General features: G+C 38.8%; 1 protein-coding gene across 2 annotated transcripts in view; it reads left to right on the top strand.

Moving 5' to 3' along the window:
• SHROOM4 (shroom family member 4) overlaps positions 1–15,994 on the top strand; it is a 344,627-nt gene that overhangs the window by 254,880 nt on the left and 73,753 nt on the right. The window contains exon 3 of one of the 2 annotated variants that reach the window (XM_075538768.1): positions 11,427–11,474. The exons of the other annotated variant lie outside the window; for it this stretch is intronic. Within the exon in view, the coding sequence (XP_075394883.1) occupies positions 11,427–11,474 (48 nt within the window). The remainder of the gene's footprint in view (positions 1–11,426; positions 11,475–15,994) is intronic. 2 annotated transcript variants of the gene reach the window in all.

Below are 15,994 nucleotides of genomic sequence, written 5' to 3'. Positions count from 1 at the left end.
GGAAACAGCACCCTGACCTCATCTACCCTTTAAATTGGCATCCACTACCAAACTACTTTGTGCCCTGACCAAAGTCAGCATAGAGGCCAGCAGAAACTCCTTCTACGACCAGTGTCCCACCCTTTCACACTCACTCCCACCCCTCCCTGTGAACTCCATAGCTGGCAGAGGGTGCCAACCAGTGATGGGATTCAAATAATTTACAGCAACCAGTTCACTGCCCTAATGACCATTTTAAGTATAATAAAAGGATATACCAAAAGGAAGTTTATTATCATACAGTTAATATTTAAAAAGAGCAATAAAGTATGCAAAATTAGATTGTTATAAGAGTTTTTAAACATTAATGAAAAATATAAAATAATACCTGACAGAAAACAGTATAATTGTTAAGATATTTCCATATCAAATCTTGATTGATACCCTTACTTGCAATATTCTTCCCTTTTATCTGAGCATCATTGAATGTGTGATTTTTTTCTTAACCATCTTTTCACTGTAGGAATAGGATCCCATTTCATTCCTTGGAGGCCAATTAGAAAGTAGTCATTTGATACCTTAGAAACAGGAGACTTCTATGAGCATATTATATTCATATTTGAAAAACCCCTTCCCACTTCTGCTGAATACACTGTTGTGCAGATGAACTTTATAAAAGAGTAAGGGATGTAAATTTGTGATTTCCCCAAATTTAGGAATGTAAATGTAAATCTGTGATTTCTACCTTTGAGAGAACCCTGATTACAAGTGTCTCATTAACGTGAAACTCAACAAAAAAGTAGTTATAGATTCTGACAAACATGTGAACTAGCTGAATCCCACCACTGGTGCCAACAAATAACATGTACTCTGTCCTCCACAATTTTCTCTTTTGTTTGTTTGTCCTATTCTATCCCATTTTTTATTTTTCATCCTTTCTCTGCTTTTTAAAATTCATTTCTTTAATCCCTCCTTTTTCTTTCCTTTTCTTCTTCCTTTTCCCTCTAGAAAACTTTGTTCTATTAAATTGGCATTCCATGATGCACACCTTCCCGACATGATCACTGAACACAAATGGGTGCATAAGCAAATGTGGTGAAGAAAGCTGATGGTGCCCGGCTATCAAAAAATATAACGTCTGGGGTCTTAGAGGTTTGCAGGTAAACAAGCAGCCATCTAGCTCAGAAGCAACAAAACCCACATAGAAGAAGCACACCAACCAGTGTGAACACAAGTTGTAGAAGGGACCAGGTATTAGGCATCAAAGAACAAAAATATCATATCATTGTAAAGGAGGGGGAGTACAGAGTGTAGACACCAAGCCCATCTGTAGGTAATGGGACACCCCCTTACAGAAGGGTCATGGGGAGGAGACGAGCCAGTCAGCATGCAGTGTAGCACCGATGAAACATAAAGCTTTCCTCTAATTCTTAAATGCTTTTTACCCCTCAGTATTCATGATCCTAATTCTACCTTACAAATCCATTTAGACCAGAGAATGTACACTGGTACAGATAGGAACTCGAAACACAGGGAATCCAGGACACATGATCCCTTCAGGACCAGTGGTGAGAGTGGTGATACTGGAGGGTGGAGGGACGGTGGGGTAGAAAGGAGGAACCTATTATAAGGATCTACATACAACCTCCTCTCTGGGGGATGGACAACAGAAAAGTGGGTGAAGGGAGACGTCGGACAGTGTAAGACATGACAAAATAATAATTTATAAATTATCAAGGGTTCATGAGGGATGGGGGAGTGGGTAGGGAGGGGAAAATGAGGAGCTGATACCAAAGGCTTAAGTGGTGAGCAAATATTTTGAGAATGATGAGGGCAATGAATGTGCAAATGTGCTTGACACAACTGATGGATGGATGTATGAATTGTGAAAAGAGTTGTATGAGACCCCAAAAAAATGATTTTTTAAAAAAGAATACAGGTTCAGGGGGAGCAGTGAGGGAGGGGAAAATGAGGAGCTGATACCAAGGGCTCAAGTAGAAAGCAAATGTTAGAGAATGATGATGGCAACAGATGTACAAATGTGCTGGGCACCGTCAATGGAAGTATCAATTGTGATAAGAGTTGTGCGAGTCCAAATAAAATGATTTTTAATAAAAGAAAATGACCAAGACAAATAATAATCAAACTTTCCAACATCAAACATAATTCAACTTTCAAAACCAAAGGATAGAATCACACAGCAGTGCAAAGAAAGGGAAGGTAACATACAAAGGGGTAACCAATATGACTAAACTCTAATTTCTAAGCAGAAAAAATAAACAGGCAAGGAGGAAATTGGCTTACATATATAAAACTATGGGGGGAAAATAAATGCCAACCAATAACCCTATACCCAGTGCAGTTTTTCCTCAAGTACAATGGGTAGATCGAGACGTTTCCAGATAAACAGAAATGAAAAGAATCTGTAAAACCAGACCAGCTTTACAGGAGATGCTAAGAGGAGTTCTTTGGCCAGAGAACCAACTATGGTAGGCAACAACCTGAGATTAAAATATATGAAACACCATGCATAGATCAATCCAAATGTAAAAATATTCAAATTAAAAATATCGTACACAACAGAAATTAGGGCACTAGAGATAATAACTTGTAATGAAGATAATTTCAAAGTAAATATAAGGGATAACAAATTTAGTGAACCTCAGATGGTGAGGAGATCAAGTAGGCTTTAAGATGGATCAGGTTGTTTTAAACTTGGGAATAAATTCATAATTGTCAGAGTTGGCTCAAAAATTAATCCTAATCAAAATTTAAAAATCATAAAGTTTTAGTAAACATTAAAACAACAACAACAAAGAAATTGATAATAAAACTCAGCAACAAAATTAGCTGAGTATAGAAAATTATTTTATCCTGATGTACATATGTAAATATATATAAAATGAGAGGGAAATAGAACTCATATCTACATGATAAGAATTAAGGTTGCATATGGACATTGGACATTTACTCAAGTACTCCCTTAACACAAGAACACTTTGTTCTAACAAATCGGCATTCTGTGATGCTCACCTTCCCGACACGATTGCTGAAGACAAATGGGTACATAAGCAAATGTGGTGAAGAAAGCTGATGGTGCCCAGCTATCAAAGGATATAGTGTCTGGGGTCTTAAGGGCTTGAAGATAAACAAGTGGCTATCTAGGTGAGAAGCAACAATGCCCACATAGAAGAAGCACTCCAGCTTGTGTGATCATGAAATATCGATGGGATCAGGTGTCATGCATCCAAGACCCAGAACAAAATCATATCCAATGTGAATGGGGGTGGGGTAGGACATGGAGTGGAGACCCAATGCCCACCTGTAGACAATAGGACATCCCCTCACAGAGGGGACACAGGGAAGAGATGAACCAGTCAAGGTGCTGTATAGCACCAATGAAACACACAACTTTCCTCGAGTTATTTGGTGCTTCCTTCTCCCCACTATCATGACCTCAGTTCTACCTTACAAATCGGATTAGACCAGAGCATGCACACTGCTACAGAGAAGAGCCCACAACATAGTGAATTCAGGATAGATAAACTCCTCAGGGCCAACATGGGGAGTAGAGATACTAGGAGGATTAGGGAGGGGTAGAGGGAGAAAGGGAGAACTGATCACAAGATCAAACTAGAACTCCCTCCAGGAGGACGAATAATGGAAAAGTGGATGAGGGGAAACGGGGGACAATGTAAGATATGGAAAAATAGTTTATAACTTATCAAGGGTTCATGAGGGAGTGTGGGCAGGGTAGGGAGGAGGAAGAAATGGGGAGCAGATATCAGGAGGCTCAAGTGGGAAGAGAATGCTTTGAAAATGATGATGGCGGCATACGTACAAATGTGCTTGACACACTGGAGGAATATCTGGATTGTGATGAGCTGTAAGAGCCCCCAATAAAAGTATTTCTAATTGGCCAATTACAAAAGGATAAATATTGTATAAGGCCACTTATTAAAAGTGAAGACAACTTTCACATAATTAGGAAATTTTTTATGGTTACTAAGGTATGGGATGAGACATCTTGGGCTAAAGCATTGTTTCCTAAAGTGAGCGATATCCCCTGGGAGGAGTGGAATTGGAAAGATCCAGAGAGATACAAAACCAGATGCCTGAATTTTATCCTGGACTATGGGCTAGAGAACAAAAACTTTTCATTGTCAGTGGGAATCTGAATTTTTAGGTTGTTTTTTGTTTGTTTCTGAAAATAATAAATAATTTTGGGAACCTATAGTCTAGATGGTAGGCAAGTTGGCTTGGGTGAAAAGGAAGATAGTAGTCAGTAAGTGGGAAGTTGGGGAAAATGGTAGAACCAGGGGAAGACACTGGGAGGTTTGGAAGAGTTAAAGGCAACAAAGGTAAATACTGTTATAGAAAATATCCCTCAGTAGGGCTGATCCACAAATTGCTATTTAAATGGACTTGGAGGCTAAACTGTTGTGAAAGGGAGAGTGGGAATGGGAGTCTATCCATAAGTATAGACAGGTTTGACAAAGGATATTTTAATATGTGTAGTTACCTTTGCTGCAAATTACGGAGCTGGAGGAACACGACTTTAGAAGCTCCGTGAATGTGGTAGAATATACAGGGGGCACACTAATGGAAACTTCTTAGACATAATCAAATACCTTGATGGAATGAGTTGCTGGTCCTGGGCCTTAGAACCATAGTCTCGGGAAACATCAATGTCAGTTGGCATTACATAGTTCACAAAGACATCCTCCATGAGTGAGTAGCCACTGGGGTCGTAAAAGCTCATGAACAGTCATCTAAGGTCCACATATTGGTCTTACCCCACCTGGAGGAAAGAAGAGTAATGAAAATCTAAAGATACATGGAAACAATTATTTCAGTGTACTAATGGATCACAAAGGCCTCAGTCAATACAATCCTGAGACCAGAAGAACCGGATGATATTAGCTACCACTACCAACTGCTTTGAAAAGGATTGCATTAGCAGGTCCTGGAAGAGTGTGTGCATGTGTGTGTGGGGTTGGGGGTGGGGGGTGAAGGGGAGCAGAGATGTGGACCAGAACTCAAAATCATAAAAAGACCAGGGTTATTGGTTGGATAGAGATGGGAAATCTCAAGACTATGACCCTTAGTCATCCTTCAGGTCTGGAGCTGAACTCACCCATGAGTTAGAATGATCAACCATTTAACATCAAAGAAGCAACATTTAGCAAGGACAGAGGGTCAGGGTAAAAGGTGGAATGGAAACAGGAAACACGATTAGGAAGTGGGATAAACATTGAGGGTTTGCATTGGACAAGTTGAGACAAAACGTGTATAAATTGTTGCATGTAAAACTGATGATCTGCTCTTTAAACCTTCACATAAATCACAATAATTAAAAAGAAATAAAGATGAACCAGGAGTGGTGTATATCATTTAGACTGTGACATCACTATCCATTGAACCTCTTCAATCCAGAGACAGAAGGTTCTGACAGCAGAGGAGTGGCAGGGAAATGGCACGAGCAGAGCCACAATAGTGGACTGCCCAGCCCACAAAGTGAGTCAGCGCCTTTGAGAAAGAGGAGCACTTGTGTAGTGGGATTCCTCCAGGGACTTAATGGGACAAGTCAGGTTTGCTGACTCATGGAAATGGACCAAAGCATCTTCAGGCTTACTTCTGTGATGGAATAGAGTGCAATTTATTTGTAACCCTAAGAGACCTTTGTAATTTTGCCCAAGCAGGCCAGAATTTAAGAGGATAGCAATTTATAGAGAGGCTTGCTTGCAGACATGGCTGGGAAAATGCCATCCAGAGAAAAGAAATGCGTTTTAAGCATTTCTGACACTGTGTTGTAACCTGTTCATTTCCATAATAAAGTCCCTTGTCATTAGAGAGGAAAAAATAACAATTTCCCTCTTCACTCTGTCTGTGGGTTTTGGTGACAAGTCTGCATTATTTGCTAAGGTGAGAAATCTAGTAAACACGCAGGGTTTCTCTATCTTCTTTACTACACACTTCTTTCTAATTAGGTACCAATAGATGCTGGTTCTACCACCTAGACTTCTCAAATCTTTCCTTCTGCACTCTCTTTTAATCATAGATAATGTAGATTATAGTATTCATTTCCTAATTGATCCACATGCTTCTTTTCTCCTGTCATCCTGTCAACAGATGTATTTTTCAAAAATTCAAATTTAAAGCTCCTTGGGAACAAGAATTATTCTAAGATTTTTTAGACTCCGTAGCAGCTACATGGTGGACACAGGGCTTAGTCCCATCACACTTCAAATGACCTACTTACTGATCTCCTGGCTAGTTCTTCAACCCTATTTCTCCTCCCAACTCACCCCCTTTGTCTTGACCAGTCATGCCAGTCCAGCCACAAAAGCCTTCATCCTTGTTCTTTGTACTACTCTCAGAAAATAAGCTCTTCGTGCCTCCAGACAATTGCCTTTGCTGATCCCACTGCTTGGAACATGGCACCTTCATATATTCACATGACTCCTTTATTTCATTTAGGTCACTGATCAATATCACCTCCTAATAGAGGCCTTCCATTACTATACTCTGCAAAATAGCAATGATACCTGCTCCCTATCCCCTCCCTTGCCCTATTTGTTCTTATTTGATAGCACTTATCTTTGCATCACATATATTTATTAAGTTATTCCCCATGATGCTGAAGCCCGTGAAGACTAAGGTCTTCCCCATCCATTGAACAGTGTTTGCTTATCTCTCTCAACTAACAAATAGTGAATGACTAACCCAGTGATTAAATCAATTCATTCAGTGCTCTAGAAGGAGGGAGTCAATAAACTCTGACGGCTCAAATTTGAATACTTTATATGTTTACTTGTTATGATTCTGTCTTTCAGCTTAAGTATTTTCAAGTTATTCATGTATGATTTATTTCCCCTCAATTTTACAAATATCACCTTGACTAAGTTTAAAAGTCAACTGAAGTCAAGCATTATTTTTTTAAAATCCATGATTTGTCTTCTCTATCTCAATAGGAATACATATGATTGTGTGTGTGAGTGTGTGTGTGTCCACAAACAATTAAGGACGAGAGAGGCACAGAAGCAAGGAAAGAGAATGGATAAAGTGGAGAGAGGGGAACGACACCAACACTGACAACGCTAAGTTGGAAGTGGGTTAGAGAAATGAAAGTTGTTTTTGCTAGGAGCCTTCAAGCCAGTTGCAACTCTGTGTACAGCAGGATGAAACACTGCACAGTCCAGCACCATCTCCACAATCGCTTCTGTGTCTGCGCCCATTGTGGCAACCGCTGTGTCCACCCACCTTGTTGAGGGCTCCTCTTTTTTTTTTTTTAGAGGAGTCCATGTTCCTCACAGGGAAAAATAACTTCACCTTAACTGCTCTACTTTCCCCAAAGTGTTTCAAACTTCTTAGGGAAAAAAAAACTATCTAAAAACCAAAGAAATAAAAACCTGAAGAACTAGAGACTCTTGAATGTGGCTAGCTTACAAAGCAAATTTTTCCTGGGGCTCATGAAGAGCATTGTCGAAGCAAATATTGCTTTTCTTCTGAAGGAGAGGTAGGTAATGGCAGGCGCTCACAAGTTCATAAAATGTCCCTGATGAACTGAGATTTGCCATGTTGGTTCTGGTACCTTCTGCACCATGAAATGCTATCTCCCTATGCCTGGAATGAAGATTTCCCCAAGCTGTTGCCTTCTGTTATTGTGGTGAGAGAATACTTGATAGCCTTTTCCAGGGACTGGTCTTTCCTGACAATATGTCCAACATAGGTGAGGCAAAGTCTTGCCATCCTGGCTTCTGAGAAGCATCCTGTCGGTATTTCTTCCATGACAGATCTGTTTGTTTTGCAGTCCATGGTACTTCCAATATTCTTCACCAGTACCATAATTCAAATGCAACAATTCTTCAGTCTTGCTTATTCAATGTCCAACTTTCACATGCGTATGAAGTCACTGAAAACACTGTGGTTGTGTCAGGCACACCATAGTCCTCTAAGTTACCTCTTTGTTTTTCAATACATTAAAGAGATCTTGTGCAGCATATTTGCCCATTAGAATGTATCATTTTACCTATTGACTGATGCTTCCGTGAGCATTTATATAAGTAAGATGAAATTCTAGGCAACTTCAATCTTTCCTCTACTTATTGATCCTGTGGTGAGGATTTGGGTTTTCCTTAAATTGAGTTACAAACCATGTTGAAGGCTAAAATCTTTGATCTTCCTCAGCAAGTACTTCAAGTCTTCCTCCCTTTCAGCAACAAAGCTTGTATCTCACCACTTGTCTGTCAGTTTGTTGTACTGTGGTGACTAGGGTGTTGCTGTAATGCTAGAAGCTGTGTCATTTGTATTTCTAATACTAGCAGGGTCACCAAAAGTGAACAGGTTTCTGCAGTTTCCAGACTAAGGAAAGACTATTAAAGTCCATTTTGGAGGAATTAGCCACTGAAAACTTGTTGGGGTGGGAATATGCAAATAGGGTATATAGAACCTTAATGAGAGGATTAGCCAATTTTTCCAACTTGCTAGTCTTCAAATGAGTCATCCTAAAAGCAGAGAGAGAAAGGGTTTTACCACAATTGAAAAGAAGACATAGGAGCAGAATACCTACTTTGGACACAGGCTGAGTTGCAAACCACACTGTGTCATTTGTTCAGATCAGCAATCTGTATGCTGAACAAATGGTCAGAGAAGTTTCACTGTATGAATAAGAATCCTGCATCAAAATTAGAGGAAGACTTGTTAACAACTTGTGTTATGCAAATGACACAGCCACAGCCACGCTTGCTGAAAGTGAAGAGGACTTGAGGCACTTCCAGATGAAAATCAAAGCCTTCAGTGTGGTTTGCAACTCAGTGTAAAGAAAGCCAAAATCTTAACAAATGGGTAATATTATAATAAACAGAGAAAAGATTGAAGTTGTCAAGGATTTAATTTTGCTTAGATTCATAATCAGCACTCACAGAATCAATAGCCAAGACATCGAATGATGCGCTGCACTGAGCAAATCTACTGCAAAAGTGTTGAAGGGCAAGAATTAACTTTGAGCACCCAAGGTGTGCGTGACCCAAGTCATGGTATTTTGCATAATCTAAGCCAACCCGAGTTTAAACCAAGGTACCTAATTTTTACCTGGGAAACCAGAGAAACCGATTGACTCAAGTATAAGCCTAGGGTGGAAAATGCAGAAGCTATTCATGAGTTTCAATAATCAAAACAAATGAAAATAAAATTACTAAAAATTGAGACATCAGTGGGGTACTGTATTTAAATATTTATTTTAAATGAAAAACATAAATAAAAGGACAAGTCACTTAACATTAGTAAACCAGCACAGTAGGTGGAAAATAGGTTCAACAAAAACAATAAGGTATCAACAATGATACCTTAAGAGTACTATTCCCTGAGCTCAATCAGCAACCAAGCTAAAATGTAAAGAGTTAAAATCCTTCAAAACTGGATTCCTCATCATCATCCGTATCCCAATGCAGAGCTTCAGCTGGTGTGAGGTCATCATAGACGCTGTCCTCACTGAGATCACCGTCATCACCATCACCGCTGTCATTTTCATACAGAGCGCAGTCTTCACTGCCATCCACAGCATTACTAATATTACATTTCTGGAAGGCACGTCGCACAATGTCTTCTGGAATGTCTTCCCATGCATCTCAGGCCCACTTTGCTATTAACTCTAGGTCAGGCTTCATGAGATTTCCTCCTTTTGTTAGTTGGGCTTGACCAGATGACATCCATTCATGCCACATCCTTCACACATGGTCTTTAAAAAGCTTATTTAAAGATACATGTCATAGGACGGCTCTGATTGGTTAGATGTGAGTAAACAAGCATTCAAAACCCTGCAGTGTCAGCAAGGCTTTGAATAAACAGCAGAGAAATGACAATCACCCGTGAGATAATGGGTACTCATCTCTTTACCTCAGGGGACCCCAGCAAGATGTTACACCCCTCTGGGGTACCACTGACCCGTGTATAAGCTGAACCCCAGTTTTTCAGCACAAAAATGCACAAGTATATATAACAAACACAAGTATATATATGGACAGACAATAAGGAAGACGGAAGAATAGATGCATTTCAATTATGGTGTTAATGAAAAATATTGAAAATATCATGAACTTCCATAAAAGCAAACAAATCTGTCTTGGAAGAAGTACAGCCAGGGTGCTCCTTAGAGTCAAAGATGGTAAGACTTCATCTCACACACTTGAGACTCTTCTCAGAAGAGACCAGTCCCTGGGAAAGGACATTGTGCTTGACAACAAAACCAAAGAAAGCCATCAAGGAAATAGGTTGACGCAGCGGACGGAAACGTAGCTATGTCTTGAGTCTGGCTGAGGACAAAGCATTCCTTTGCTTGTGAAATGAGCAAATATGAGGTAAGTAAAAATGTACAAAATCATAGAAACCTTTATTTTAAAATATATCAAAACCTGGTGCTATTATTCTTACAGAGCTGCCATGTAGACTTACACACTTCTGAGGATGATGTTTCCATTATTATACTATTCTCGAATGAATTCTGTACTCTTTGATATACACAGCACCAAAACAGTAGTTTTGGCACCCTTGAGAGACTGAAATCATGTTCTTCTTATTTGCTTTTATGATTTTTTAATTTAGAATTGGGTGGAGATTTTCATTTCAGATCATCAATTTTGTACTCCACCATGTAAACTACTCATAAATCCCTCAATAGCTCACCCTAGCAATGGGCTCGATTCCAGCTACTAGAGGAGAGACACTTGGGTGAAGGGGAAGATAGTAAGAAAGAGAAGAGAAATCGCACCCCTTTGATTTCTCTTTCTCGGGGAATAGGATCTTCCCCTTCACTCAAATAAGCACCTCTTTACCTTCTAGCCTCTTGCTTCACCTTCTCTTCCTTGCTTCCCTACCCCTTAATAATCATCAAGTTTGTTTCCTTTGGCATTATTTTTTAATACCAAGTCATATTTTAATACAACTCATTCCTTTGTTTTGATTTTTCTTTATCTTGATTTTTTCTTTATAATAGTGGTTTAATACAATATTTTTTCCTTTTATGATTGATTAATTTCACTCAGCATAATATTCTCCAGGCCCATCCATGTCATGAGGTGCTTCACAGTTCCATCCTTCTTTTTTAAAAATCATTATTCTTTAGCACTGCATAGTGTTCCATCATGTGTTTGCACCAAACATCCATCATTTAGCGATGCATAGTATTCCATCACGTGTTTGCACCAAAGTTTCTTTATGCAAAGGGATTGCTGGGGAATTCGGAATTGCTCTACCCAGTTGTTTACAGTAGTGCCATACCACTGCTTTCCACAGTGATTGCACAGTTTTATATTCTCATCAGCAATGCTTGAGAGTTCTGATCTCTCCACACCACATCTGTCGTTTTCTGTTACTTTGTGCATTTTAACTTTACTGTCAATGCCAATGCAATGTGATACCTCATTATTGTTTTGATTTTCACCTCTCAGATGGCTAATTATTGTGAGCATGTCTTGGCTACATGGATATCTTCTATGGTGAGTTGTCTCTTCATGTCCTTTGTCCATTTGTTAATTGGGTTATTCATCTTTTTTGTTGTTGAGCTGATGTCATTTTCTATAGATTTTAGAATTTAGTCCCTTGTCCTATGTCTTGTTGCCGATTTTTACCTAGTCTGTGGGTTCTCTTTTTACACTTTTGGTGTATTTAAGTCTCTTATTCTTAGTAGGTCCTAATCATCTATGTTGTCTTCTGCTGTGTGTGTGTTTTCCTTATGTTTGGTAATGTTGTACACCCTGTATTGGGGCTTCTAAGTTTATCTCTATTTTATCATTGATGAATTTTAAAGCTGTGGGTTTTACATTTAGGTCTCTAATCAATCTTGAGTTCTTTTTTCCCCCCATAGGGTGATGTATGGATGTATGGGGGGTCTGGTTTCATTCTACAGATATAAATTTTGCCAGCACCATTTGTTAAAAAGACTCTCTCTTTTCCATTTAATGTTTTCAGCCCTTTGTCAAAGATCAGTTATTTGTAGAAGGATGGATTTATATCTGGATCCTCTTTCTGTTCCATTGGTCTACATATCTATCATTGCATGAGTACCAGGGAATTTGAATATTGTGGCTGTATAAGATTTTGAGGTTGATAAGTGAGAGGTTTCCTGCTTTGTTCTCATCCATAAGTAGTTCTTTTCTTATCCTCGGTCCCTTTTTTTCCCATATAATTTTGTTAATTAGTTTTTCCATTTCTTTAAAGGGTGACATTTGGATTGGGCCTGGAATTATACTATGGTTGTAGATTGCTTTGGGTAGAATTGACATTTTTAGAATGTTAAGTCCTCTTAACCATGAATATGGCATATTCTTCTATTTATATACATTTCTTGTAGTGTAGTAATGCTCTATAGGTTTCTGTGTACAAATTTTTTGTTTTGCTAGTTAGGTTTATATAAATATTTTACTTGGGGGTGGCTATTATGATGGTATTGTTTCCTTGATTTTCTTTTTAGATATCTCTTCTTTAGTATACAGGAATCTGACTGATTTTTGTGTGTTCATCTTGTATCCTGCCAACTATTTTCTTGTTAAAGTTTTGAGATTTTGTTCAGTACTTTTATTGGCATATCATACAAATCAAAATTCATTCGCATCAAGAAGAGTTGTACAGTCATCACCACAATCAGTTTTAGAACATATTTTTCATTCATGTACTCAGCATTATTAGCCTCCTATTTCCGCTAACCCGCCCCCCATGGCATACTCCCTAGGAACCATGAACCTAGTTACTATCTAGGATTTCATATACAGAAAAACATTTATTAAAAAACAAAGAAACTAACAAATAACAAAAATTGAGATAAAATCCTCAATTGAAAAGAAAGCAGAAAATATTTTTAAAAACTAGAACAAATTTAAGTAGATCATAAGGAAGGTCAAATGATAGGGTGCTCAATGTTAACCTACCAGCATCTGCAATAATACACTTCCCAATACTTTCTACAGTATAGCAAGGCTAGTCACATCCCTGCTTCATGGTCAAAGGAGATTCACCAGGGGCGTGATCCACATGTGTTTCCCTTTCACATTAAAAACAAACAAACAAACTTAAATAGCTTTAAAATGTATCAGAAGGAAGATCAAATAACAAAGCATTGCATTTTGGCCTAATTCTATGTATCATAATCAACTTGCAATGTTCTCTTTCTGATAACAAGGCGATTCACATCAGAGGCTGCATCCATGTGCGGACTCAAATGGATTTTGGGTTTAAATTGCCATCCATATCATTCTGCAAATCAGATGTTCACAATTTAAGCACTGGTACCATTCCCTCCTTTAGATTTGGAATACTATAGTAGTTATAATCCTTGGATCACACAGGCTGTGTGCTTCTACCATGTGGACCTAGTTTATGCCACACTTAGATGACTGCTTGTTTAAAAACAAACCTTTAAGACCCCAGACACTATTCTTTCTGATCCCAAGCACCATCTAGTTTCTTCATCGAACTTTGCTATAGTACCCATATCTCCAGTCATCTCTTCATGAGGTCGAGTATTAAGCAGGACTATGTCATAAGAACTAGTCCCAAAACCTAAGCCCCAAATCCATTCATGTATCTATGGTGCATAAATGTCTCTGGTTCATGTTAGAGACATCATTGTCATTTTATGTTAGAAAATATTATCAGTCATCCTCCTAGGTCAATACTTCCACTGTCTCAAGTCAATGCTGACTCCTAGCAACCCTCTATAAAAGGGTAGAACTGCCCCAACAGAGCTGGTTGGTGGTTTCAAACTACTAAACTTATGGTTATCAGTCCAATGTGTAACCAATACACATTGATAGTGTTCTTAGTTTAGCTAATGATATAGAATTGTAAAGAGTGTTGAGAGAAAAGGAAATATGAGTATATGCCAGCTATGAACCACAATACGTGACTTATTAACTTGTACATATAAAACTCTTAAGTGACGACAGTATTTAGAGACAAAATGGGGGGTTAGTGGTAAGGCAAATCTTCTAATAATATTCATTCACAACAACAGAGCTATGCCTATCATATATTACATGTAATAGTGAAGCAACAAAGGTTTTGTATTTTGTTTTTTCCCTTATTGAGTTATTATAGAATGCTGTAGATTTTAGTGACTAGTCCCTTGCCCATTATGCATGTTAGTCCGGGTTGACTAGAGAAACAAATTCATAGACACTCATATATGTATAATAAACAGTTTTATATAAAAGAGCAATTGTACATGAAGAAAACATCCCAGCCCAGTCCAGATCTAGTCCATAAGTCCAATATTAGCCCATATGTCTGATACCAATCTATAAATTCCTTTTCAGAATTATGCATCACATGCCATGACACCGAATTCAGGAAAATCATAGGCCAGTGAGTGGAAAGTCTTGTGGATCCAGTCGCAGTGGAAATATCTCAATGCTGGCAGGGGTCTTCACATAGCTCCATGTGTTTTCTCAGTAGGAATGTCTTGCAGGGTGTGAGTGTGTGTCCCGTCACCAGTGAGTTATTTATTTCCTTAGAACCTTCAAATGAGGTCATTGTGCTGCAACGTCATGGACAAGTTAAACTCTACCCCTTCACTCTTAATAGTCTCAAATTGACAGCAGATTATGTAACTACCACATTATGTCATTCAAAAATATTTTTCCCAATTTGTTGGCTCTCATTTTACTCTTTTGCTGAAGTCTTTTGACGTGCACAGGTGTTTTCTTGTTAATAGGTCCCAGTCATCTTCCACTGGGTGTGCTTCCTTTATTGTATTTGGTAGTCTGTGTATGCCCTGCAATAGGGTCCTTAGGTTTGCCCCATTTTTCTCATTGATGATACTGACCCTCTAGACACACTGAATTGCTTGCAGGTTCTCTAATGCTTCCATGAGAGAGCCATGTTGACTCCTTGCTTTCAGGTTACTACTGCTCCAATCTCTTCTTCAGAGCAATCCCTACTAGCATTGTTCTTTAGGGGTCGAGAAGAGCAGCAGCAACTCCAAGAAGCTTTCCTAATAGCTAAGTGCCCCTGCTGCGTGCTTTCTCTACTCTCTGTTCATGTTCAGTAGCCCTTGACTTTGAGCTGGCCACTCACATTCTCCAAGCATCAGCTTCTTGGTGTGTAAAGTGAGGATTGTAATATTTGCTTGGTGAGTCCATTGTGAAGAAGAATAAGATGTATGCAAAAAGTGAACACAATTTTTGGCTCATTGGACATACTCAGTAAATATGAGCAAAACTTTTTTCTGTTGTTGTTGCATTGTTGTTTTATAACTTTTTCTTTTTCTACCTTTCCCACTAAGCTATAACAAGGAAAAAGAGTAAACTTTTGTTTGCCTTGTCTGTATCTCACATAAATAGGATGGAATTGATAAAACACCAACAACAAAGTAAGATTCCAGTATGAAAAGAGAAATAGAAACAGAAGGTCAAATATAAAGACCCTAACTTGTTGAATTTATCATTCCCTACTTACAAATTGAAAAATTACCCCTGGCACACTCTAGGCCATATTCATTTCCACCTGATCTTCCTTTTCTCTATTATTTCCTTCCTGTGTTCTGTCTTTATCCAAGGATGGATGTCAAAATAGGAAGGTAGGAGGAGCGAGCAAGAAGATTTACATGAAAGGCTCTAAAGAGGTATTCAGAGAAGTAAAGTGAAGAGGGGAAACAGGACTAACTACCAAAAGCCTCGGATTACCCAGAGTAGAAATTGCCAAGACTCATGAGAAAGTCATCACCCTGAAGTTTCTTAATGCTCTTAAAATATTACACGCACACGTGCACGCACGCACACAAACGCCCATTTGTGTAATATCGGACTGCATATACGTCCATGAGCAGAGAAGCCCAAGTGTCTGAGTTCTAGGATGCCAGATCCTCATCTTGAGTCTGGAGCTCCACTTCCTCTGAGCTTCTGTGCAGAGCCTGGAAACTCCCTAGTCTACAGTGATGAAGGCCCAAGGCCAAACGAATCCCTTTCTGCTCCTTAGATTTGAGGTCTATTTAATCCCATAGTTTTACCCAGTAGAGTCCCTT

Source organism: Tenrec ecaudatus, chromosome X (assembly GCF_050624435.1).
Source record: "Tenrec ecaudatus isolate mTenEca1 chromosome X, mTenEca1.hap1, whole genome shotgun sequence".
Taxonomy (NCBI): domain Eukaryota; kingdom Metazoa; phylum Chordata; class Mammalia; order Afrosoricida; family Tenrecidae; genus Tenrec; species Tenrec ecaudatus.
The sequence above is the reverse complement of the archived record's forward strand: the minus strand, read 5'-3'. Positions and strand labels throughout refer to the sequence as shown.